The following is a 25030-nucleotide window of genomic DNA, read 5'->3' on the forward strand; positions in this document are numbered from 1 at the left end:
TCTGTCTGTCAGGGTTTGTGTGTGTGTGTGTCTGTCTGTATGTCTGCCACCCACACGGAGACAGGAAGTTGAGAGTATCATTGGTGAGGACTTTCTGAGTGTCTGTGTCACAGATGAGAAAACACACTCTCACACACACACACACACACACACACACACACTGACGTTCGCCTCATTAAAAGCTCTCCCATAGATGTACCACTTTGTACAGCTCTCCACTCATCATCACCTCCAATCCGCTCAGCCCTGCCTCCCTGAGAGCTCCACTATTTATTTTCATCAGGGCCTCTCTCTCTCCCCTCTTCTTTCTCCTCTGCCCCTCGCTCGCCCTCTCCCCCACAGTGGACTTTGTTGCCGGGCCGTCATGTATTGAGGCTCCTATTTATTTGCTCTTTTTACTTTCCTCGCCGCTAATTCTCTCTCATTGTCCCTCCCGGTCGCTCCCCGGCGCGTCGGGAACAAGGCCGCCGCGAGAGCTTTTTGCTGCCTGCGCTCAAGACATGAGTCAGTGAGCCCAGATAATGATGAAGAGCTCAGACACGCAGGAGACACACAGGAGATCCAGTCTCTATCACCGATCACACCACAAGTCTCCTCCGAACACCTGACACCCCTCACACAAGGTCATTATCCCAGAGAGCTTTCAGTGTGTGTGAGTGTGTGTGTGTGTGTGTGTCTGTGTGTGAGGAGCTGAGGTCATCACTGGAGCTGGACCAACACTGTGCGTCTTTACAAACGTTGTTAAATCCGACCTCACACTGTGCGACCAAATTGTCTGCGCTGAAAAGGCGATTTACGTGCTGTCACTGAACGCTCCGCTGGTCTGACCCGACCTCACTGCTCGCACCGTACGTTGACGTCGGTTCCTCCGGACCCGTTTGGGATCAGTGTTTGGCCAAAGAAGAAGAAGAAGTCGAAGTTTGTTAACTAACAATGCTAACAAGGAGGAAACATGCAGCCTTGATCATGTGTCATTTTAGGCATTTTCAGACATGACATGGCCAGAATTAGGTCTGGACTTTCTGCGGAATTTTCCTTTCAAGAGACTCTCTGCTCATTGTCAAGTGTTTGATGAATCGTCAAACCCACTCGGGGATTTCGTGTTCACACATACAGACCCTGTGGAGAACGTCAGGAGGATCTCCAGAGTTTAGGATATTCCTGAAAGCAGCTTGTGTGTCAAAACAAAAAGAGTTATCAGCACATGGACACGCTGGTGCATTTGATCGTTCCTTGCCCCCCCTTGTACACTGCACGACAAACTATCCCTATCCCTAAACCTGGGAAAATGATCCGTTGGTTTATAATGTTGCGGGAAACACATGCAACGTGTTTTTTGTGCGTTGCCACAACGAGACAGTTTCTATATAACGGGGTCTGTATGCGTCTACTCTACAAGTCAATCAGATCTGCTCTGTGACTTCAAAGAGCAGTTATCAGGAAGAGGCCATCGAACCGTGGATGAACATTCACTTTTCCTTTTTCCTTGGTCAAGGGAGCACGCCACCGCTGAGAGGACGTTACCACCGTCTGACTTTGAAGTCAGGCCTCGGAGCAGACAGTGTTTACATTCTTCTTCCTGACCACTGAGTCTTACACACATCCTCCTATCGGACTGGGGAGAGTGGGAATGCTAAATACTGAAAACTGATATATTATAATTTTTTATTTTTATTATTACTACTATTATTATTATTAAGTAACAAATAAATGCACTTATCTGGAAATGGGAGTTGTAATTTCCAGGTTGGCCACAAGATGGTGCTGTAGACACCCATTCAACATCTTGAGAGATAGATGTGTGAATGCGGGTTTGCGTGTGAGTGTGTGTGTGTGTGTGTTTATGTGTGTGTGTGTGTGTGTCTGTGTGTGTGTGTGTGCTCATGCGTGTGTGCATGCATGTGTTTGTCATCTGATGTTAAATGACATCCTGTCGAGCCGTGACTCACACGAGATCTCTCACCATTGCAAAACTCTCGAAGTGCCCAGTGCACAAACCTTAATGTCAGAGTCCCACTGGGCACTTCCAGCTGCTGCACACTGCACCACGCTTTGCACCCCATCCTCTCATTATACAACCGTAGACATGGCACGGAGAAAATATATATGTCTTAGTCATCGTGGCTGTGACTCATCGTCCTTTACACACGTCCACCCCTGTTGCTCTGCAGGTCATTCTGTCTGCACGGTCCCCCCCCCCCCCCCCCCAATCCCTGAACCTGCACACGCTCCACTCTCCCGTGATGCAAGATTGGAGAAGTTCACAGGGTTGTTTGGTTTTTTTCCTCAGTTTATTATAAATAATATCAGGTGACTCAAAATGAGGAAGTGCCCCATGAGGAACTCTGGAGATTTTATCCTGCTGTGTCATTCTGATCTTTAAAACAAACTCAAACACAATGTGCCCTCTCCAGGAAGAGACATGTGCCGCTAAGTGGCAGCTAATGGAGCGTGGGGCTCTATTACAAATGTGACTAAATGTAATGCTGTTAGAGAACAGCCAAACGCAATGACCTTTCATTAACGTGCATTTTATAAACATCCAAACATAAACTTAGCAAATTGATATGGCATTGATTGGGAAAACCATTGTTATATAGTGTTGGAACATGCTGGAAAAGAAAAATAATAAAAAAATAATTCAGATTCACTAAATGACAGACGTATGTCCAAAATCTCCCTAACCAGAATCTCTATAGCATGTGTCCCACTGTGAGAAAATGAGTTTCATTCCCTTTGCAAATTTTGCATTATATTGAAAGTATTTAATAACATTTAGAAAACAATGTATATTTATACATATATATATATTTATTTATATATATATACATATACACTAATATTTTTTTTAGTAAACTAGATTTGTGTTCAATCTCTATTTTCTTGTTTAATCCTTATTTCTGTCACCGTTGGAAGACGAGCAAAGTAATATTTTTATTGTATATTGCAACTCCTGCTTCTTCTGCACATATCACAGTTAAGAATCTTGAATATATATATATATATATATATATATATATGGGAAAATTATATTTTGTCCAAAAACATCCCAACCTTGCAGTTATGTACTTCCTGTGGAAACAGGACGTTGGAGTATGGTGGTGAAGGGGCACCTCATTGTAAATAGCATCAGTTATAGTCACATTATAGCATGGCAAATTTGACAGATTTTGACAGATAAAGAATAAATCTCAAATTCTCATTTACCTGCAGACTGGTGGTTAAAGAAGTCAGGTCCACTTGATGCATGTACAGTTAAAAGTCTGGTTCTGTTTCAAAGATCGATATTCAAATGGACTTGCTCGTGGATCTGCCTCCTCCTGATGCTCAATCCTTCCTTGAAGCCCAGGCGGCAGTGAAAGGCCTCCAGATTTAAAGCAAGTTGTGTTTCCTCTTTTCTCGCCCTGTAAGAGCGGGGTGCAAAGGGAAGCTTTCGTGTCAACTGCATGCCCCATAACCAAAACAAAGACATATACACCGATTCTTGCAAGTCATCCTGTTGCATCATCTGTGGGCTTGTAAAAAATACATGAATGTTTTTAAATGTTAAGAAAAAATAAGCTTTAGCCTTGAAATGCATATCATTTTTGAATTTTGGACACTTAAGCTGATAACTGGACTCTCAGGACTCGCACTTTCATGTTGTTTTCAAGGTCGATACTAAAAATACAGGCTTGACTTCAAGTGTGGCCTGAATGCTTCTAGTTTCATGTTCTTGAGACAGTTTGTCCGCACCTGATCAGCGCCGCTCAAAATCCCAAGAACAAAATACACACACACTCACAAGTGTTTTCGGTCAGCTTCATGGACCGGTGGGGGGAAAGGGTCTCCGGTGCTGCGTCCACGGTCACGCCGCAATCTGCATAATGACAATGATGAGCAGGCCTCCCGATTCCCCTTCACACGCGCGTTGATTGTGTTTATTCGCGGCAGTTAGGCTGATGAGGGAGCAATATGGAGGAGGCTGGATGGACACTCGCCGCGCGTTACCGTTAAAATAGCAGACGTCTCTCGACAGTGAACAAACAGCGAAGGCCGGACGAAATCAAGGCGTCTGCGAAGGCTCTCAGGAATGCAAATTCAAAAGCACTTCATTACTTTCTCTTTCCCTGCAATCTCGTGTCTGAGAGACTGAACTAAGTGGTTAATCAAGCCAAGACGGATAAAAACCCGTGTCTGAGGGGCCAGAGAGGAGACACCTCTACAAGGCCAAGTGTGTGTGTTTGTGTGCGTGAGTGAGTGTGTGTGTGTGTGTGTGTGTGTGTGTGTGTGTGTGTGTGTGTGTGTGTGTGTGTGTGTGTGTGTGTGTGTGTGTGTGTGTGTGTGTGTGTGTGTGTGTGTGTGTGTGTGTGAGAGTGTGTGAGAGTGTCGAATGGGCACTTTGTGTGATTTCCCGAAATCTTTATTTTTATGTTTACAGGATTATATGTTTGAGAAAATACACAATTGTGGTTTGGATACAGATCTTCACAGCTAACAGAGAAATTCCCACTCATTGTTGATCATTTTGAAAAGCAGAGCACATACCACCAACAGTAATGGTAAATGGACGGTATTTTAAAATGTGTTTTCCAGTCTCATCGACCCCTCAAAGCGGTCCTCAGCGTAAGTTGCATTCATCCAATCACCCACACGTTCATACCGATATTCTGTCACTCATCCAAACATACATTCTCTCTTTACACATTACACAATATGTTTCCTCATTGTGACATAGTTAGGAGCAGTTTAAAAAGAAAAAGAATCAGTGTGTACAGGGTTTGTTTTTGTGTAGCTTTCAAATATAGTGTTTCATTTTATTGACGCAAACAAATCAAATTTTTGTTTCTGAACTATTTGAAAGGCATTCCTATACAAAACCCATTAGTAGAAAAAAAAATTACAAGATTTGTAAAGGTAATATCGTCATGAATACAGAATAAACACTTGCATTCACCATCTGAGAGCTGAAGGGGTCGGAATGTGAACGTTATGAAGATCCAAACCAGCTGAATGGTTAAGGTAGCACAGAGGCCCTTTCACAAATAACACGACATTCCCTGGCATTAACTTAATAAATTGTCTGAACTATTCTGGTGGAGGCAGCAGCTTCTCTTGGCCTCTCTTGTTCGCAGCAGCAGGGCCCTAAACACAATTTCTCACTCTATGAGGCCATTGATGCACTAACACCCCAGCCACTGTGCTCTGTTGTCCCAAATTAGATGGGTTTTCCATCCGTGTTGACTGCTGTTGTGTATGTGGTGAGGCTTTTCTTGAGATAAGATCAGATAAAGAGCGCAAACCTCCCCAAGGCCTCAACAGTCACCTCAAATTGAATCAATTGCAACAAATTTCACACACTCATAGCTAATAGTTCCCTAAATGTGCTGGATTTTAACATCAAGATCCCAGTATCATGTCCTGGGAAATCAGTGAAAAAGTTACAAAATCCAGTATCTCAAAAATGTTCTCGGATTCAACCCCCTGATCTGGACCTGGACCAAAATTTAAAAAGGGGGTTCCTTCCTGACCTGTATCGCATCCTTCCACCAAATTCCGTGGTAATCTGTAATCTCGCTCCGGTAGTTTGTTCCTAATCCTTTCTACAGCCAAACGGATAGGGGGGAATAAACTCCTCAGTGGAGGTTATTTGATATGTGACGATGCGATATGAAAATATGAGTGTTACAAAATAAAGAAGGGCGTGAATAACCTCAGCCAAGTACAAACCTCTGTCTTGCCACATTCTGTCCATTTATCCAGATCTGCTCCTGAGGCCATGTCACACCCCTCGACAAAATAAATAAACAGCAATGGAAACATAACCTCTATGGCAGAGGTAAGGATTCCCAGCATGTATCGTATCATCATAGAAAACAGAGCAAACGTGCAAATATTAGCAATTTCAAGACTAGATCCAGTATTTTTTTGTCCCATTTGCTTAAAAAGATGAGGCAGACGAATGACGGATGGTGGAAGTTGATGCCGATAACCGTTGTCAATGGACCACTGAATACGCAGCCTTATAGTTTTAGCTCTAAATCAATTCTGTCTGTCTGCCTAATCCAGATGTTGGTGGGATCATTGTGGGTTTTTAAATAATATCTTTTCCACGATGTCTGCTGGGCTCAGATCAGCCGACCGTTCCCCTCCCTCCCTCTCCTCACTCGATGAACGTCCACGCTTTCGGCCCATGACGTAGGGATTTCTCTCCCTGATCTTGTTATTGTTCAGCAGACGGAATGTGCAGAATGCCGAGTGTGTGAGTGAACTCTGCGGGAGCTGACACTCGACATTAGATTTACGGGTGGAGATTGTGACCCGGGGCGCTCTGGCGAGAAAGGGAGAAGAGGACGAGCGAAAAGGCTGAGGCGCAGGAGAGGTGGAGGGAGAGAAAACGGGGAGAACAGAGCGGAGGCAGTGGAATGAAATGAGGTGTTTGATCTTGGCGGGACAGGTCAGGGCTCTCGCTGGCGCGGCGTCTGGTCTGATGTGGGGCCTGTGAACGGTTGGAGTGTTCATTATAATAGGAGGAGAGGAGAGCAGCTCGTTGTGATCTGTGTGTTTATTTGTCACAGCATCGTCCTCTCTGTATGTCGCATGTTTCCACCTTTTTGTTCTTTGAGAAAAACTGGAAGAACGCTCGCCTTTGATTGACACTTTCTGTCCTGAAGTTTCCTTGAGTGCCACATGGTTTTTCTCTGGGCCTCTGTTGTAGCTTCAAAAGGTTGTCTCTCGCTCTTTCCCCTTGATTCTCATCGATGCTCGCCTCTCAGTGAGACCTAGCAGCTACACCAGCAGTCACAGAAAAAGATCCTCCGGAATGCCCTCTCCCCCGTTTCCTTGTCTTTTTCAAGGTGGCGATTGTGTGTCGCTGTGTCTTGCCTCTGGTTTACCTGCGGGCCTTTGATCATGACAGCCTACGACAGCATTTGATTCCTGGGATACTTTGACAGTTTGCAGGGCTGGCTAAAAAAAAAAAAAAAGGGATCTGCGGGGCTCTGAAGTCAGATCAGAGCGAGACGGGGCTCTGAAAAGCAGGCGCCCAGCTGGGAGAAGATCAGAAGAGACACAAACTTTAGCGGGAGCCATTGTGAGGTACACACAGCGGCTGCCGGCTCCAGTAACTTTTCTCCTTTTGTGTGTGTTTTTTTCCTCCCTCTCTTATCTGCCGCTCAGAGTGTTGAACGACTCAGTTTAAAGGTCTGTGAGGTTTTATCTGATTTAGATAAAATAGAGAAAACCTTGTATTTGTCTCTCGGGGTTTAAGGGTACTTTTAGAATAGTGCGCATTCAGAGCGTAAGCATTATTCCATAGGGAAAGTAGCAATCACCAATTAAATCAAGGAATTGAATCAGCTACATTTTACGCCACATGCTGGACAGTGACCGGGTGTTTGTTCCAAAAGCATTTTTTTCCACTATTAATAAAGGAAAGAAAAATATTGATTCCTGGCGTGAGGTTTTTAGGAGGTAAAGTGAAATAATGAATTCATCATTCATTTAAGTCACCGTGAATACTGGTCACAATAGTTCATATATTTATAATAATGTTATCACGTTACTTCTCAGTCTCATTTTCTGTGATTTGAGGAGGCAGGAAAGTGTGGGAATGGTGCCCTCTTGTGGTTCACTGGCAGAACTAAGAAAAAGTTTTGGCCTGCTGAAGTTCAGTTCAACGAACAAGTGGAATCCAAGTTTTTTCCTTTTGAGAATTGCATTTTCACTAGTTATATGTGTTTTATCATATATTTAAATCATATATATCGTTATAGATTCCAAACATCACAAAGCCATAAACCAGCCATACAGGGTAATAACATTTCCTTTGCCAGGAACATACAAATTTGATTTCAACTGTTCACTGTCTGGGCCAAATGATTGTATCCCTAGCAACCATTAGTAATAGTTCATACCTTGAACTTAATATCAGTGATAAAGTAACTAAAGTGCATTCACTCTCCCTTGTGTTGCATTAAAAGTCCTGTGTTTGATATTTGTTGCTGATGATCCCTTTATTTTTCTCAAGATTCTTCTAAAACCTGGCATGTAGAAAGCAAGGGTCATCCTGAACAAGAGTCAGGTGAAAAGTATTTGTTACTTCTAAAAAAAAATGTTAACATCATATTTAATATGAGCAAGTTGTGAACGATATAATTTATCAGACTTTACTATTGATTTTATCACCCATTTTATCAATCGTCCATAATAAGTCATATTAAATAAGCGATTTTAAACGTGCATCGTTTGTTTGGGTCCTTTTTGTCCGCTCCCGGCACCTGTACCGTAACACCACGAATAGATGCGCGGCTGGTGTGGCGTCTGTGGTGTGAGCACTTGACTCTCGCTCCCAGTCTCCCCCTCGTCCTCCGTAGAAATGGCCGCGACAGTGAAACTCAACACCGGTGCACATATGCCCACAGTCGGGCTCGGCACATGGAAGGTGCGTATTGATATCTTCATTAAACTCTCCAAAATAAAACCGTATAAATAGAATTAGCCGGTGAGCTAGGTAGCTGGACGCGAAGCTGCGAGTTTATGAACGAGTCGTCGAGGAATCTGTATTTTAATGGAAATTCACACGCAATTGCGTTGAATTTGACACATTACGAGTGACGGACGTTTAACTTGATGGTTAATAAGTAACAATAACTTAAGGCTGGATCTAAATCTGTGAAACCTTAATGAGTATTTGCAAGAGTAAAGTTTCTTAAAATATCTCAGAAACCTGATGTTTCATGCTTTACGGGAAATAAGCGATTAGTATCAGCAGTATTATAGATATGTATGTGTATAATAGTAAAAAATGGAAAGTGAATCCAAGCTGTAACATACAGGTTTGATACTAAAAGTATGATTATGAAATTCCCTGCTTGGATACAAAAGTAGAAAAAGTGGATCCGCCCCCTGGATCCAAATTGAATGGCTTCTTCCCACACCCACATCGCATCCTTCCAACAGTTTTAGTGGGAATCTGCATTTAGTTTAGTTAGTTTTTGCATTACTCCGGCTCACTGACTAACAAACCCATGCAGGCAGAGGTAGTGGAGGTCACAGGTTTCAGAAACCGGTCTCCCAGCTTCAGAAACAGGCACGATACAGTGTATATTCATTTTGGAGCTGATCTGTCATTCGCTCTTTGATAATGAAACGGTATCTAGTGCAGAGGACACATGACTTCCCAGGGGACAAGTATTAAGTAACTAAACAAATGTCATGTCCTCGTTCAAGTGAATTATCCCTGGTCCTGAGCTGAGAAACACAATCACGAGGTCCCTTTCGAATCACAAGCATGCCACAATGTCGATGTTCCGCACAATAAAGAAAAACACGTCACCAGGTACTAACCAGTCCTGTTGTTCCAGTCTGCCCCCGGTCAGGTGACAGAAGCAGTGAAAGCAGCCATCAAGGCAGGATACAGGCTCATCGATGGAGCGTTCATCTACAAAAACGAGTCGGAGGTGGGAGACGGTGTTGAGGCCATGATCAAGGATGGCGTGGTGAAGAGAGAGGATCTGTTCATCGTTAGCAAAGTGAGTTGTCGACGAGCAAGTTATCCTTTTATATGTCTTGGTTTTTTCAACTGCTCTCCCTGACCATGCATGCTCCGGCCTTTCACATTGCAGCTGTGGTGCACTTTCCATGAGAAGTCCGCGGTGAGGCCGGCTTGTGAGAAGACCCTCAGTGATCTCCGGCTGGAGTACGTAGACCTCTACCTCGTGCACTGGCCCATGGGTCTCAAGGTAGTTTAAAGTATGCAGCTCCCTGTCACGTCTGAGGGTGTGAAACCTCCCTCTCACATTCTGCTGGAAGCCTCAGTGTTTTTATTCTTTTGTCATGTTACAGCCCGGCGATGACGACTTTCCTCTGGACAGCGCAGGACAGCTGATCAGTGGTAACACAGACCTACTGAAGACTTGGGAGGTGAGAGTTGATCTGAGAAAACACACAAACAGTTCAAACTCCTTACAGATGTAATTCTTCATGGAAGATTCATGTCATCTTTAACTCTTATATTTTAGTTTAGAAACTGAACAAACCGTTTTAGCCTGTGAAAGTAACGAGGACCGACAACTAAGTGCAAGTTTGCAGCCTTAAGTTGTGCGTGCAATGTTTTGTCTATACTATGCTAAGATTAATAATATAGATTTCGTTTTTTAGAGATCTCATGTAATCTGAACTTCATGCTTCATCCATCTTTTTATACAGTTTATGGTTTAAACTAGTACAAGCTCCAAATCTGACACCAGTGGGATGTTCACCACAGGAACAGAGTCAAAGTGAATTGTAGCTATGATATATTCAGGAGGTTTGGATGATATCGACGGAGCTGATATAGGTTTACGTAGCCACAGTTGCTAAATGCTAAGTTTAGGTAAACATGATTTCTTAATGGTTGTTTGTCTCAGGGGATGGAGGAGCTGGTTGACGCTGGTTTGGTGAAAGCCATCGGTGTCTCCAACTTCAACAAGGAGCAGATCGAAGCCATTCTCAACAAGCCCGGCCTCAAATACAAGCCGGCCAACAACCAGGTACGCTAAAGAACCTCACAGTGACATCAATGCTGGAGAACACCTTTTATTCTGGTAACTATAGAAACGGCGTACATACATTCTCTTTGAGAACTGACATGTTCGAGTCCTGGCTACTGAGAAGAAAGAAAACAGATGCCTTTAGAGATCGCTGTTCTTAAAGGGCAACAGGCCATAATGCCATTATCTGTCCCCTGACGTCAGGTCAGAGAAACAAATGTCTTAATTCTTAAAAGGCCACAGCCGAGTCGCCTCGGGCCGGACCAATTAGCTGAGGGGACCTTACCTTTCTGCTGTTTCTCAGAACCTTTGTTCCCCATGAATCTCCTGATTTTGTTTGGTTGTGTTGTTTATTAGGTTACAGCAGCATTATCCTCCTTCTCCTTGTAACAGTAACAGCAAACAAAGAGCAAAACAATGGAACATCAGTGAGTTAATCCCTGAGAATGATGCCAATGAACTGGCACCATTTCTGAGAAATTGTGGAACATGTCTAAATATAAGTACAAGAAGTCAGATTAGTGAGAGTATTTTTTTAAGCCACAAATTCAGCTTTAATTCTGACAGATGTCACAGTTTGGAGCCGACAATAGAAGAAAAGATATTGGAAAATATGCATTCAGAAAGATTTATGGTTTATAGACATAAATGAGACTTTTTCAGCCTGTCTCTGTACATACGATATTATTCATAACATCAGATCTGTTATTTTTGATCAAACATGTTCAGCAAATTAACCAATGGATACATGGATACCGGATACACTTTGAAGTTATTCTTATTCTGTGGTTTAGGCATCACTCCCTGGTTCTGTGTGCTTTTGATCCACTAGGTGGAGTGCCACCCCTACCTGACCCAGGAGAAGCTGATCAACTACTGCCACTCGCAGGGCATCACAGTGACTGCGTACAGCCCGCTGGGCTCCCCTGACAGAGCCTGGTCAGTAAGATCATATCTCCCCTATTAAAACAGATAATGACACCTATTCATTTTATATTCATTTGTTTGCCATCTTCTGTTGCTATGAAAGAAACTCTTGTAAAGTTATATGAGACCAGTTTCACAACAGTTCAACTTAGAATAAAGTTGTGTGTTATATTTTTTAGATGATGAGGGATATGCATTTTTTAAATTACAGGGCTTCAGCAGATGACCCACCACTTCTGGAGAGTCCCATCCTGAAGGCCATTGCAGAGAAGTACAAGAAGAGCACAGCCCAGGTACAACTTATACACTGGATTGATCAAACTAAGAGGAGACTTGAAAGAGTTAAAAACCAAAACAGTTCCATTTTTGTTGCAAAGTAGGATTTGCATTAATAATCTGACTTTTATTCTCATAGTCCGTAGTAAGCATTAACAACAATGCATAAAAAAGAAGTGTGGTTGATTGAAATTCCATGTATCACTGTTATTACACTCAGACCTCTGATCACATTCACGTGTTCACACCCTCTCTCTTCCCCCCCATCAGGTCCTGATCCGCTTCCACGTCCAGAGGAACGTGATCGCGATCCCCAAGTCCGTCACGCCTCAGCGCATTCAGGAGAATTTCCAAGTAATAAGCCGACAGCTTGTTGAGATGTTTTCTGGGATTAGCTGCTAGCCGAGCCCTTTACTTGCTCCGCCTGTTGGCTCGTGCGTGAAAACTTTGGTTTGAATCGTTACAGGTGTTCGACTTTGAACTGAGCGCAGAGGAAATGAAAACTATATCTGGATTCAACAGGAACTGGAGGGCCTGTCCCATGGAGTGGTGAGATTCGGTGCACTTACTGTAAATTCTGACCACTTAAATATGTATTCTCCTGATTTTCTGGATAAATTATTTTCCTGTTTTTCCTCTACAGGGGCACGACCCACAAGGACTTTCCCTTCAAAGCTGAATTCTGAACAGCTGGACACGCTGGTTTTTCTCAAGGTTTGCAGTGAAAGCTGGGGTTTGCTTTCTTTCACCTCCCTGAACCTTTAAAGCCACTTACACTCTACAGTTAGATTTTATTTTTATGTTACAGGAAATGCAAGGTATTTTCAGGAGCAATTATACCTTTCTTTTGTCACTGGTCTTGTCTCCATGCTCCAAAGACGCATTTGCACTCAAGATGTTTCCACTCATACAATGAGAGTTAACTGTCTTGTCATTGCGTAGTTATTACACGTCAAGAGGTCATGCACATCCAACTGTTTAACCAGAGTTAGCGGTAAAGCTAATCTGCATTTTTCTGTAAAACGTTTACCTAAATGTAAAAGGAACAGATTCTCAAACTAAATGATAAAACATTCAGGTCAAAATATCTTTTGGTAGCACAGATGTACCAATCCTGTTTCAACAAACACTCCTCATGGCCTGAACTTTCTTTCTCTCCAGATTTATTTTTTCAAATCTGCAGTTGTAGCTTCCTCTTTGTTTTTCTTTCTTTTCTTAAGTTTTATTTCTGTGACTTGGGCTGAGGTGTTCATGACTGCACAATAGATTTCCCCAATCATGAATGACAAAAGTACTTCCCCCCCCCATGTTGTCTAAGTCATGTGGCACTTTGTAACCATGTGTATTAATCTCGTTATGAAATAACCACTCTCACTTCCCCTGTCAGCTGTTTTTATTTTTAATAAAGTCCTGTGGCAGAAAAATACAACAAGTTGGTGCAAGTTTTCTTTCAGATTCATCCAGCAGATACAGCAATGAGCTGCTGGTACCTGAGGTGGTGGGATCAACACACACGCAGGTATAAACAAACACACACATATTTTGCCAACATAAATGTAGTGTGATAGGGAATGCTTCACTTTTAAGGCCCATGAAAAGTAGTTTGGATTATTTTGCTACTTAATATATACAGTATACAGTCCAGTGGACTCTAGGACTAACTGATCCTGTGAGATGTACTGTACATAACAGCCATTAAGATGGAACTAGTTTATGCTGAACATAAAGTATGTGTTTATTATTGTACTGGAAAGCAGGTATTTAAGTTTGTCTGGAGGGCTGCATGTGTGAACGTAGAGATAAGTCATATTCTGCTGTTTCTCTTGGGAGCCCCCAAAGAACTCCAGAGAATCTCCCAGCGAGTCCTGATGAGAACACAGCAGGAAATTACGTGGAGATGATTCTGTTGTGAACATTTCTAACCCAGAGAATCTCCTGCTGCGTTCTTCATATGTTTGGAGTCCATGTCTGAAAAGGTTTATCGGCAGAATGACCTTGAGACCCAAGTTCATGTCATGAAGACATAGGAGCACAGACGGTTTAATCCCAAAAAATGTCATTGGCTCAAACACTTCATGTGTATTGCTGTAGTGGTATGGTCCAATTCAGATTTCAGGCATGTTTATTATACTACAAAATGCCTACAGGAAGTAATTTTTTTACACAGGAACTTCATAAGATCAATAAATACAGCATAAGTACCGGAGTCTGACAGAATACTTGTGATAACAAAGGATGACCAACTATTAACAAGCGTAAAAACTAATCTGATCTTCTTCTTAACCTAATCTGCCAGGCTTTGATCATCAGGATGCAGCTCACATAAACGGTCCACATTCCCGAATATGTGCATACCGCTCGTGTTACAAGCTTACAAAAAAGGGAAAGTTGTGAAAGTGTCATTCAAATTGTGTTTTACTTTTGTAGCGACAACTTCCACGCCCCGTTTGTCCCTTGTAAACCTAACCTACAACCGTTTGATCTTTTAATGAGAGAGGAGATCATAGATCCAGCTAAAGCTCAGTATAATTAAGTCCTTCTTCAGTATCTGTCTTTCTAAACAAGTTAGTTTGATATCACAACACGTAACATCTGAATTATAAGAATAGATGCACAGCAGAAGGTGCAGTCCATTGTATTGCATGTTAGTATTCTGTATTCAGGGGGAAGTCTTTGTGTTTGGTCGCCCTGTAGGAAAAAGAAAAAGGTTAATATGCTTTACCTGATAACGATAATTGAATGTCTGTCCCCCCCCCCCAAATCGTCTTACTGTTTACTTACCATGGCATCGGGAATCCTCTCCAATTCCTGTCCAAGCTCAGCATGGTCTTCATGTCTTCTTTGCTCAACTCAAAGTCAAACAACTGAAAAGAGAAGACGCATCTGAGCAAGTCAGGCAAGACCAGAGGCAAGACCAGACATAAAAAAGTAGCTCAAAGTTGAAAAATCACATAAAAGCAGAGATGAGTAGAAGTTGACGCTCGATATACCTGGAAGTTTTCCTTGACTCGATGGGGCGTTACTGACTTTGCGATAACGATCACGTTCCTCTGGGTGTGGAACCTCATGAGCACCTAGTTGGAAGACGGTGTAAACACGTTAGATGTTTTATTATGTCATCTCCTTCAACATTCCATCATATTTTGTGATACACCCAATTCAAACAATGCCGTACTGTTAAAGTTGCCATGGTCCGTTTCGTAATAGACATTTATACACCATGGGACAGCAGTGGCTTTCTCCTTGTGGTTTCCTGTTATTTAACTTTTGAAACAAAGCCTTTTGGCTCATTTCTCTTCAGGTCATAAAACATTAACTGTTTGTTCACTTTTTCATGCTGAAAACTTGTGCTGCTGCTATCTGGTATGTCATCTATGAATATCCAATATAGAGTGCCTTTTATAAAAGCTTCAAATGGCAAACGGCATTTACTCATTTTACACATGCTTCCTCAGTTTTGAGAAGTTTGACGAAATCAAGCACTTTTTGAGATCTCATATTTCCAGGAAAAAAGAGGAGGGGTGAGACATCACAAAGATGTGTCTTTCTCACCTGTGCTGGAGTCTTGTTGTACTTGTCAGCGATGGCCTTGATCTTCGGGTCCTCCAGCAGAGAGGCTTCTTCAGTTGAAGCCCTTTTTAAATAAGAGCCATAAATGACAGATTAGTTAACAGTTATTATTGTTGACATGTAAAGCTGCCAATACCTTTATGTATGATATGTGATATTTCCCCTCACCAGGGTCTGTCAGGGGAACCCAGGGGGCTGTAGGCCGTCACTGAGATTCCCTTTGAGTGGCAGTAGTCGATCAGCTTCACTTGGGTCAGGTACGGGTGACACTCAATCTGGGGAAACACTCAAAGGCTTTACCTCGAATATATTTTTATCTTTTCCTCACACCGGAAATCCTGTTTCTCACCTGGTTGTTAGCGGGCTTGTACTTGAGGCCTGGTTTGTTGAGTAAGGCTTCAATCTGGTCTTTGTTAAAGTTGGAGATGCCGATTGCTTTGACCAACCCAGCATCCACCAGCTCTTCCATAGCCTTAGTGACACATTGCACATTGGTATAAGTGATGTATCTTCCATCGCACAGATCGTCCATTTGAAATGTCGCAATGCGTCAACTGCAGTTACCTCCCAAGTGTCCAAGAAGTTGCTATCATCAGAAATGATCTGTTCGTGTTCATCTAAAGGAAAAGGGTTATCACCTGGCTGCAATAAAGAAAAAGAAAAACTAATATAAGCAAGGAAGCATTCGACAACACCAGAGCAAGAGTGAGAACTGGCATCAACGAGGTATAAAGGAGGAACCAGCAGAGACTGGCGATCTCACCACCGAGGCTTCGAAAGCACGAGGACCTCCACCGTGTTAGAAACCACAGATGAGCACGCTATGCTCGCTTTGACCATCGAAGGTTTTTGGGGAAGCCAAAATAACTGTTTATGCAATAGCTGTGACTCCGATTTGCCATTTGTCTTTAACTATCAAAACATGCCATCATACTTTTGTTATTAGCAAGTAAGACCTCAACCATCTGCCTCATGTGCATGGCAGAGTTGATTTCCCCTGGTGGGTAGGTCGTTACAGAAATGTCTTCACTCATGATCCCAAACAGGAAGGATTCTCTCAATAGCACAAGAGTGATCCTGTTTATTAACCTCCCCTTCACCTCCTCTCCTGCCCTGCAACACTACAGCCTTTATCCAACCTTCACTGGTGCACAAAGCCTTCCTCTTTATCCGTGCTTCGACATCAGGCCAAATTTTTACCAATTTGACCTCTTACCATGCCAATCAGACATTGGTTGACAACCCAGATTTTCTGGTTGTGCTTCCGTTGCTCTTTGCTTGTTTTCTGGTTTATGGTAGATTTACAAACCAACCGACAATACTGCCTATATAAAAGCAAACAAAAGGAACAACTCTTAAACTGCATCTGCCTTTTAGGCCAGTTAGGCTTGTTAAATGTGGCTTACACATTACTCAACAGAGATAAAAGTACATAAAATAGGCTACTGAACAGAATGGCTGGCTGAACCGGTCTCATGTAGCATCACAGGATCGGTTGATCTAACAAATCTCCCGAGGGCTATAAAGAGGACCTCAAATTCAGAGTTCATTTCAGTTCAAGCGCAATGTAAGATGAGAATGAGTAAGAATAAAATGAGGCACGGGACCAAAAAGCTTCAGTAAGTGGGACGAGGCATAACCAGTAGGTGAACAAGAATCGTGCAACTGTGAAGAGACTGGCTGCTGCTGATCTGCCTCATTCTGGCCCTCACACATCTCCACCCGTTTCAAGAGGGGTTCAGACACGTCTGCTCTTGTTAAGGCTACTTAAAAAGTCTAAGTTCCCACACCCAGACCTTATTCACCTTAACTGATCGAAAATAGAAAATCCTTACTAGAAACTGGAAAAAAGTGTCATTCAAATTCCAAATGTCTGCGATGCGATACAGAAACAGATGAAATAGGCCAAATGTGAGTTGGATTACTAGGAAAGTGGTGTCCAAACCTTGGCTCCCATAGGGAAGTGCATGAGGTAGAGGTCCACGTAGTCCAGTTTCAGGTCTCTTAGAGTCTTCTCACACCCTCCCTTCACAAGGGATGGAAGGTGGAAGGTGCACCACAGCTGTGGAAAAACAAACAGACAACTGCTGTGGGTGTGTTGGGGGTGATAGTCGTACATGTGATGAATTACACAAGGGAGCGGTGGGGGGGAAACGTGAGGACCTTACCAAAGCATTCAGGTCTAATGCGTTTCCCACATGTGGGCTTATACAACTCATGATGCCAAGAATGAGCAGATGACTCAGCAGTTTTGTTACACTGCAGTTTGTATTTGTATTCCTGATTTGAATTGCTGCTCAAATACTTTACGATGTATGTCTCAGTCTTGCACTACATCAATGCAGGATCAGGGGCAGATGGGTTTTGGGTATGACCAGGCATGCACAGTACCTTGCTGACAATGAATAGGTCTTCCCTCTTGACTACTCCTTGATCAATCATTGCACGGATCCCAGCGCCGACTTCCTCTTCGTTCTGGTACACCAGGGCGCCGTCGATGTGCCTGTAGCCGGCGCTTATGGCCACTTTTACAGCCTCGACCACCTTTCCCTGTTCCGCCTGCAAAGATGGGGAGATACAAAAAAGACAGAAATTGCACATGTAGATAAACAGTTGTACCAGGTGATGTGCTGATCTAGTTTTACACTAATATTCACTCATCATTTAATGGTAGGAAATGCCCACCAGGGCCACTTGTAAAGCCACGACCACTCTAATCTTGTCAGGCAGAGGTCAGTGGACAGCAACATGCTAATATTTACCCTCAGGCAACAGGTTATGTTTACAAAAGTCAACAATGCTTAAATACCACTTAAATACACAATCCCCAGTGAGCTACACTGCAGGACCAGTGGATTCAGGCCTGTTAATTAAAACACATACAGTCGACACACTACTACAGCATCAGAGCCCGGTCAGCTGTTATCTCACATCCAGTGAGGGGCGGGGGTCTGCCCGTCTGCACAGATCTGCTCCTTATATTCAAACTGCTGAGCCTCCTTACCCTCCACGTTCCCAGACCCACAATGGGCATCTCCGCTCCGGTGTTGAGCTTCACCGCAGGTATCATGTTGACGATGTGCTCGTGCAGCCCCTCAGCCGGTCTTTGCAAGCGGACCAGTCCTTTCACTACACGGGGAAAGGAGGCAGCCTCTCCTTTAATAACAAATGCCAAGGAGAGAGAGAGAGAGAGAGAGATAAAGAGAGAGAGAGAGAGAGGAGGGGTTAGCGGGCAGAGAAGAGAGAGAGCCGCTGGCGGTTCGATTAGTCATGTCTTGCCTTGAAAGCCAGATGGTATCCAGGCCATGGAACTGTTTCAAGAGTCAGAGCGTCGATCAGCACAAATGTTGTGATTGTAATGGATGTTGTGTTGCTTGGATTACAGTCTACAGAGGGGAACTAAGGGAGTATGTGACATTAGTAAATAACTGCTTTGATTCAGTTTGAGCAGATTTTCTAAAGACTGTGTGACTGGGAAATAGTTAATGAGGCCTTCCTATTGGTGCAAACCAGGAGTTTGCCCTTTCATCATGGGAATTATAAAACACACCAGATGAATCTACGGGCCACCGTATGAATCAGTAGATTTTACAAACATTAAAGGAAGTCAAACTTTAATATTACACACTTTTACTCCAGCAAATAAATGTATCTTAAATGCAACCTTTGGTAAGGACATTACATTCAGTTGGATTTCACTAAAACGTTTTACTTTTGTACCAAAACGTGTCAAATATGTCAGAAAATGTAAAGTTAATATACATATCAGTACGTATTGTAGAGTATTACTCACTAGCACTGACATTGCCTATAGGTACAAGTAGATTAGAAATATCAAAGACTATTATTAGTCTAGCTTTGACTTTATTAATCCTGAAGGATATTCTGGTACCAGTCGGCTCTAAGGATCCATTACACAAAATATAATAGAGTACAGAGAATATTACAGTATTACATCCAAAGGAGTACAAAATATCAAATGTATTATAAGCTGAAATAAAAATATAAATTGTATCATAAGACATAAAACATGACATTAAAAGTGCACATACAGACAAGGAATAAATTGCTGCATCACAGTGATACTTATTAAATCATTGACTTTTGAGGCAGTATACAGAAATTACACTCGTGCTGTCACAGAGAAAGACATTATGCTTAATAAAAATTCGGAATACTGCAAAACCAGCGGAACATAGTCCCAGTCACTGAATAACTGGATATACTGTCCTCATGTGCACTCTGTATTACTCTGTCAGTTGCTCTATTCACAGAAGCCGAGAGGAGCATCATGAGCCGCCCCTCTCTCTCTGGATGAGTTCTGGATTGAAGAGATGGTTGGAAGCTGTAAAAACATTATTACATTTATTTAGGTTTAAGTATGTTTTGAGATACCGTGTGCATGTTATACAAATGTCCGACTATGCAGTACAGTGTTGTCTTTAGTCCATATTTCTGTTGACTGTGTGTCTGGTATTATGTGTTGCATGCTCTTACCATAGATTGTATATAAAGATGGACGTCATGTCTTCTCCCTCCCCCCCACCATCCAAAAATGAAGCTGAAATTTCCTGGGTATGAACGCCGCCATCGAGGGATGCAGCCACTCGGTCGACCAGTATCAGCTGTCTATTACATCGTTTGAAATAAACTTATAACTGGTGCAGGTGTAATGGTGGTGATAGTAGCATTAGTGGCTTAAATAATGCATTGTATCCTATACAAACCAAACCACACACTATATAAGTCATAGTGGAGTACATGTGATGAACAGGCCCCAGTCGAGCAGAGGGCATTGGGAGTGAACCTTGATTGATGGTTTGCATGTCTCCGCATATAATTCAACTTGATTAAATATTTGGAGATGGACAACTCGTGAAGCAGCACACGACCTAGTCTGACCTTGGAAACAAGTTCCAGTAAAAACAGAAAATGAATTATCCACATTTTTGGGGAATTCTATTGCTCTGACAGACACATTTGCTGTGTTTAAAAAAAAGTCCCTGTGGGTCCATCCGATTGCATTTTGTACAGAGATTTTCCAGTTTAATTGATATTAATAACACTTAAGAATGGTCGTATACATTCATACACTGACGATGCAACATCAGGAGCGTTCCATATTTGCTGGCCTGATGTGCCATACGTACATTGATTCTTTCACTGATCTGATCATGTTGAAGTCTGACATTCTTTTTTAAATACACATATTTTTTTATCAAGGTTCACTTAAGCAGGTATGATAACTAGACTCCCTCTGACATATAAATTGCAATCTTATTATTTTATTTTTAGCAACTTAGCCTCGTCCCTGTCATGTGCTTTTCACTTAAAGCTTGAGTGTGTATGTTGCAGATGAACACCCCTCACCTCAATCCTCCATTTCCAAACTTGAGAGAGAACATGTGGTAGCCTTCAGTTGTCATCAAAACTCAAAATATGTTTAGTTTCTCTGGGATACTCTAAAAAACATGGTGGCCTTCGAAGCAAGGACCTACTATGTAAATATAAAGTATCTAAATATAAAGGGCATTTCTAGGGTAAAGTCAACAAAATACACGAGTGAAAACATCACTAGGGTTATTTTATATAAACTTTTTGCCAAAAGATCCCTTTTACCAAATCTTAAATCTGAATCACACTGAACCTTTAAACTAAGCCCTGTCTTGTGATATTTCGCCCTCTACTGGTTGTTAATGTGAACAACAGCCTCCTTGAAGACGGGTGAAAATCACTGTTGACGTGGGGCTGAAAAAATAAGTTACTTTTTAAATTGAGAATTAGGAGACTTTATTCAGCTCTGTGAAAAGAGTTGTTACGCTATCAGCAACTGCATATATAAATTTATACCATATTCCATACTTTGTCGCATTATGTTTTCTTCTGAGGAGCATGACAACCCCTACAAGACCAATGTCACTGTATAATATCTGTTTAACACTAAATATATTTAGATTATGGCCCGGAGGCAAATTTCCATTTCCTACTCTTATTTATTCTTGACAATATTCTAATTAAAGGTTAAATATCAACTTTACCTGAATTAATAATTCATAGTTCTGAGACTAAATGATCAAAAATAAACACACCTTTTTGCAGTCGTAACTTTTTTTATTTGTTCTCCCAGCATTGTGAGGCAAATCAACATTCAGGGTCTCTCATCACACGCACACATACACACACACACACACACACACACACACACACACACACACACACACACACACACACACACACACACACACACACACACACACACACACACACACACACACACACACACACACACACACACACACACACACACACACACACACACACACACAAAGTGCGGACATCAGACAATGACATTATCATAGCACTGTCTATGAAAGATAGGCATCATGAAGAGCAAAAGGTTAGTAAATATTGCACATTATTATTGTCAGTTCAGGAAACTTTTCCGACCCTTCGGCCTCACTGGTAGATGACGCCTGGATTTTGTGACAGTCAAAAACAACTGGTCAAAGAGCTGAGATAGAGCAAGAGCACACAGACGCTGCCTGTGGCTGCCCTGACTGAGAGAGAAGGTAGATGCAGCTCTGTAGAAAGAAACAGAAAAACGAGGTAACAGTTGATTACGTCCAACCTGCGCACATCTCGGGATGCGAAGGTTCATTTTCACAGCAAAATTTGATACAAGTGCTACAAATCCAAATGTGTGATTTAATCATTAAGATGAGGATCAAACGCAAAGAAGACTCTTCAGCATGTTCTTATATCAGCAAGAGGTTGTTGTACAGTATGGCCTAATAACCTGCAGTAGTTTATTACTGATGTTTGATCAATCTTATTGCCTCACTGCTCACAAAAGAAGAAGTCATCTTTTGACTTTAGGCCATACCTGAGTCTCGTCAATCCGGAAACAAATGAATAAGTACACAAAATGAAACTGACAAGCTAAATAATAGGGAGGTGTCTGAGTGAGACGAATACTTATGCTTGTTATTGCTTGGAAGCAGCCGCTCACGAGGCTCGCTTGGATATTTGTTCCTTACATACGGGAAATTATACAAAAAAAGCCACACAAAACCATTCTCTATTCCACCGAGTGATAAATTAGCAATCGATTCAAAAAACCACAAGTTAACGCCCAGCAGTGTTCTGAACGGCTGCCGTCTGTGAGCGAGCCGTGTTCAGCCCGCCTCAGGAGCAGTCAGTGTAGGTTGTCACCATGTTCCCCCGCCGCTCCGTCACTGTCCTGCAGTGCTGCTTCCCCGCGCTCTGGAATCCGCCGTCAGTCCTGGCACCGTGGGCGTTGAAGGAGAACATCTTCTCCAAGTCCTCAAACATGTCATCGAAGAGTCCATCGCCGAAGGCCTCCTGCTGTTGGAACTGTCTATTGTGCCTGTTCATGGCCTCGTGGTGGGCCTGGAAGTGGCTGTCAAAGTGTCTCTTCTGGTGCTCTTGGTTTTGAGCGAAGTTGTGCGAGTGGAAGTGTTGCTGCTGATGATGCTCGTGATGCTCTTTGAAAAGGTCGTCAAAGTTGAAGGACTGGTAGTGCTGTTTGAAGTTGTAGGCGTCTCCGCCTCCTCCACCATGGCTCTCCCCTGGTGATGGGCCATGGCCAAACTGGTCATACTCTCGCCGCCTCTTATCATCAGACAATGTCTCATACGCTGGAGGAAACAAAGACACATGACGTCACTTGTTGGTTGCCATGACCCTGGCTCTGTTCACACGTGCTAGTTACACCCCTACTGTTAGATGCAGGGTGGACAGTATTAAGGAAACACCTGGCATTAAAATGTTCTGAATGTGTTCCCTGTATCCACTGATCTGAGCTCTCTTCCTGTTCTCTATACAATTAATCATGACTGTCATTTGTGTTTGAGAAGACCAGCCTGTCTGAGACAACAGTTACAAGTAGGCTGTCGCTCCTGTGTGGCCTCGGACACATTAACCTTCACGCAGCTAAAGAATGTGGCCAGACGGCCTCCCCATTATATTTGAGTGATCGGATTTCAGGACCCATTCATGACGCATTCAGGTGTGTTCAGACCTGTACTCCATGGTGACCACTTGTGATTGGATCCCTCAGGACAGATGCTAATACCAAGTTCGAATGGGGGTCACTGATGCACATTTCTAGTTCAACTTTACTAAATTAATCAATGTTTGTCATCTATTCATTGTCAACAAAAGCTGGGAACCACGATCAGTTTCATTTCCATGTATATGCTTTCCCAGTGGGGCCTTGTGACGTCAGGACGTGTCTATAAATAGCTTCTTGAACATGTTCCTTCACGTTTTTAACACAATAAAATGTCACCTGACAAAACGAACAAGACAGGTTGTTACAGGTGTGAATGTGAGGATCGTTTTTCAGAGAATAACAGAGAAACCCTCCTATTGAAGACGTTATCCTGGAACACTGGCTTTTCTTTAGTTATTTGACCTTCATTACTCAAATATGTTCAACAATCTTACGTCACAGGAGAGATATGATGTTTAAAATCTAACAGGGTCTACCCAGTCAGTAAAGAGACTTGAATATCTGCCCCACATTGTAATAGAAATGACCGACATGACGACGCACATACCCTCCGCTATGTCTCTGAACTTGTCCTCGGTGTCCTGGCCCTTGTTGCGGTCCGGGTGGTACTTGAGGGCCAGCTGGTGGAAGGCCTTCTTGATCTGGCGGCTGGTGGCCTCTCTGGGAACCCCCAGGATGTCGTAGTAGTCCCTCTTGGCCAGGATGAACTCGGAGATCAGGAGAACGTGCACCGCTAGCAGCAACACGGACTGAGCCGCGGCCATACTGCTGAGTTCTCTCTTTTCTTTTGACACCTCTGCAACTGTGAGGAGAGCAGTTTGACACCTCGGTTAGGGGACTGGTCCCACACCTCTGACACAAAGAAGGATGCCGGCAAACGGTTCGAAAGCTAGATAGCGGGTTCCAACCCAGCCTGGATGTATGATAGGGAGCTTTACTTGTTAGCATTACTTTGTCAGCAAATACAAATAGATAGTGGGTTCAAAAACAGATAGAATGTGGGTCATATAGCTTTACTTGTTAGCGTTACTTTACCATCTTATACAACGAGATAATGGCTCCAATAACAGACAGAATATATATTATATGGCTTAATTTGTTACAATTAGTTTACTAGCAAATAAAACTATACAATGGGTTCAAAAACAGCCGTAATAGGTGATTATAGAGCTTTATTTTATATTATTACTTTACTAACAAATGAAGCTATATAAAAGGGTTTAATAACAGAATGTACACTGGGTGATATATGGCTCAATTTGCTTCTATAACTTTACGAGTAACTACAGGGAGACGATGTATTCAATGACAGACAGAATATGTGACTCATAGCGTTACTTTGCTGGCTCGTCTAACAAACAAGCAGAACCAGGCGTCAGCTCGGGATAAAGACCACTCACCGTTTGGAAGCAGCTTCCCTCAGCTCTGCCTCGTCAGCGGACCTTCAGCTGGTAGATGTCCGCTCGACGACATGGATGTTGAACGTCCAGCAAACCGTCAGCTCACCTGGAAGAGGGACCTGCACTTCTGTCTCTGCGGCTCCAGCTGATCCGAGGCTGACGCTTGTTGACGAGTCGCATTCCACAGCCCGAGCACCACGACTCGCAACGCGATTGGTCCGCTCGCCGGCAGCAGTGATTCGCGTCGCGCCGATTGGAGGAGCCGGCGGCACACGTTGAGGGCGGGAAGTGGGAGCGATGACACACGAGCG

The 25030-nt window shown here is 42.9% G+C and overlaps 4 protein-coding genes across 6 annotated transcripts in view; 1 reads left to right on the forward strand and 3 right to left on the reverse strand.

Annotated features, from left to right (window-relative positions):
* tfec (transcription factor EC) overlaps positions 1–3430 on the reverse strand; it is a 41232-nt gene extending 37802 nt beyond the window's left edge. For both annotated transcript variants that reach the window (XM_053415366.1, XM_053415365.1), the window contains exon 1: positions 3208–3430. In XM_053415366.1, coding sequence (XP_053271341.1) covers positions 3208–3249 — 42 coding nt within the window. In that variant the 5' untranslated portion in view covers positions 3250–3430. The remainder of the gene's footprint in view (positions 1–3207) is intronic.
* A 4830-nt stretch (positions 3431–8260) lies between these two features.
* Positions 8261–13146, forward strand: LOC128428536 (aldo-keto reductase family 1 member B1). The gene is made up of 10 exons (XM_053414741.1): positions 8261–8422; positions 9345–9512; positions 9606–9722; positions 9826–9903; positions 10389–10511; positions 11344–11450; positions 11650–11731; positions 11985–12068; positions 12181–12263; positions 12358–13146. Exons 1-10 carry the CDS (start codon positions 8357–8359, stop codon positions 12398–12400), a joined length of 951 nt encoding a protein of 316 aa, XP_053270716.1. The 5' UTR covers positions 8261–8356; the 3' UTR covers positions 12401–13146.
* Positions 13090–18472, reverse strand: LOC128428537 (aldo-keto reductase family 1 member B1). Its single transcript, XM_053414742.1, has 10 exons — positions 18289–18472; positions 17676–17843; positions 17230–17346; positions 15849–15926; positions 15634–15756; positions 15453–15559; positions 15267–15348; positions 14705–14788; positions 14496–14578; positions 13090–14402 (listed from the first exon to the last, which is right to left on the reverse strand). Exons 1-10 carry the CDS (start codon positions 18352–18354, stop codon positions 14360–14362), a joined length of 951 nt encoding a protein of 316 aa, XP_053270717.1. The 5' UTR covers positions 18355–18472; the 3' UTR covers positions 13090–14359.
* Positions 18473–21548: 3076 nt separating this feature from the next.
* On the reverse strand, positions 21549–24893 carry LOC128428538 (dnaJ homolog subfamily B member 9). Of its 2 annotated transcripts, XM_053414744.1 has the most exons (4): positions 24777–24876; positions 24720–24743; positions 23867–24121; positions 21549–22942 (listed from the first exon to the last, which is right to left on the reverse strand). In XM_053414744.1, exons 3-4 carry the CDS (start codon positions 24081–24083, stop codon positions 22470–22472), a joined length of 690 nt encoding a protein of 229 aa, XP_053270719.1. In that variant the 5' UTR covers positions 24084–24121; positions 24720–24743; positions 24777–24876; the 3' UTR covers positions 21549–22469. The 2 variants fall into 2 exon arrangements, with proteins under 2 accessions (XP_053270719.1, XP_053270718.1); XM_053414743.1 differs by having other exon boundaries at positions 24720–24893.
* Positions 24894–25030: the final 137 nt, after the last annotated feature.

This window comes from Pleuronectes platessa, chromosome 22, assembly GCF_947347685.1.
Source record: "Pleuronectes platessa chromosome 22, fPlePla1.1, whole genome shotgun sequence".
Classification (NCBI taxonomy): domain Eukaryota; kingdom Metazoa; phylum Chordata; class Actinopteri; order Pleuronectiformes; family Pleuronectidae; genus Pleuronectes; species Pleuronectes platessa.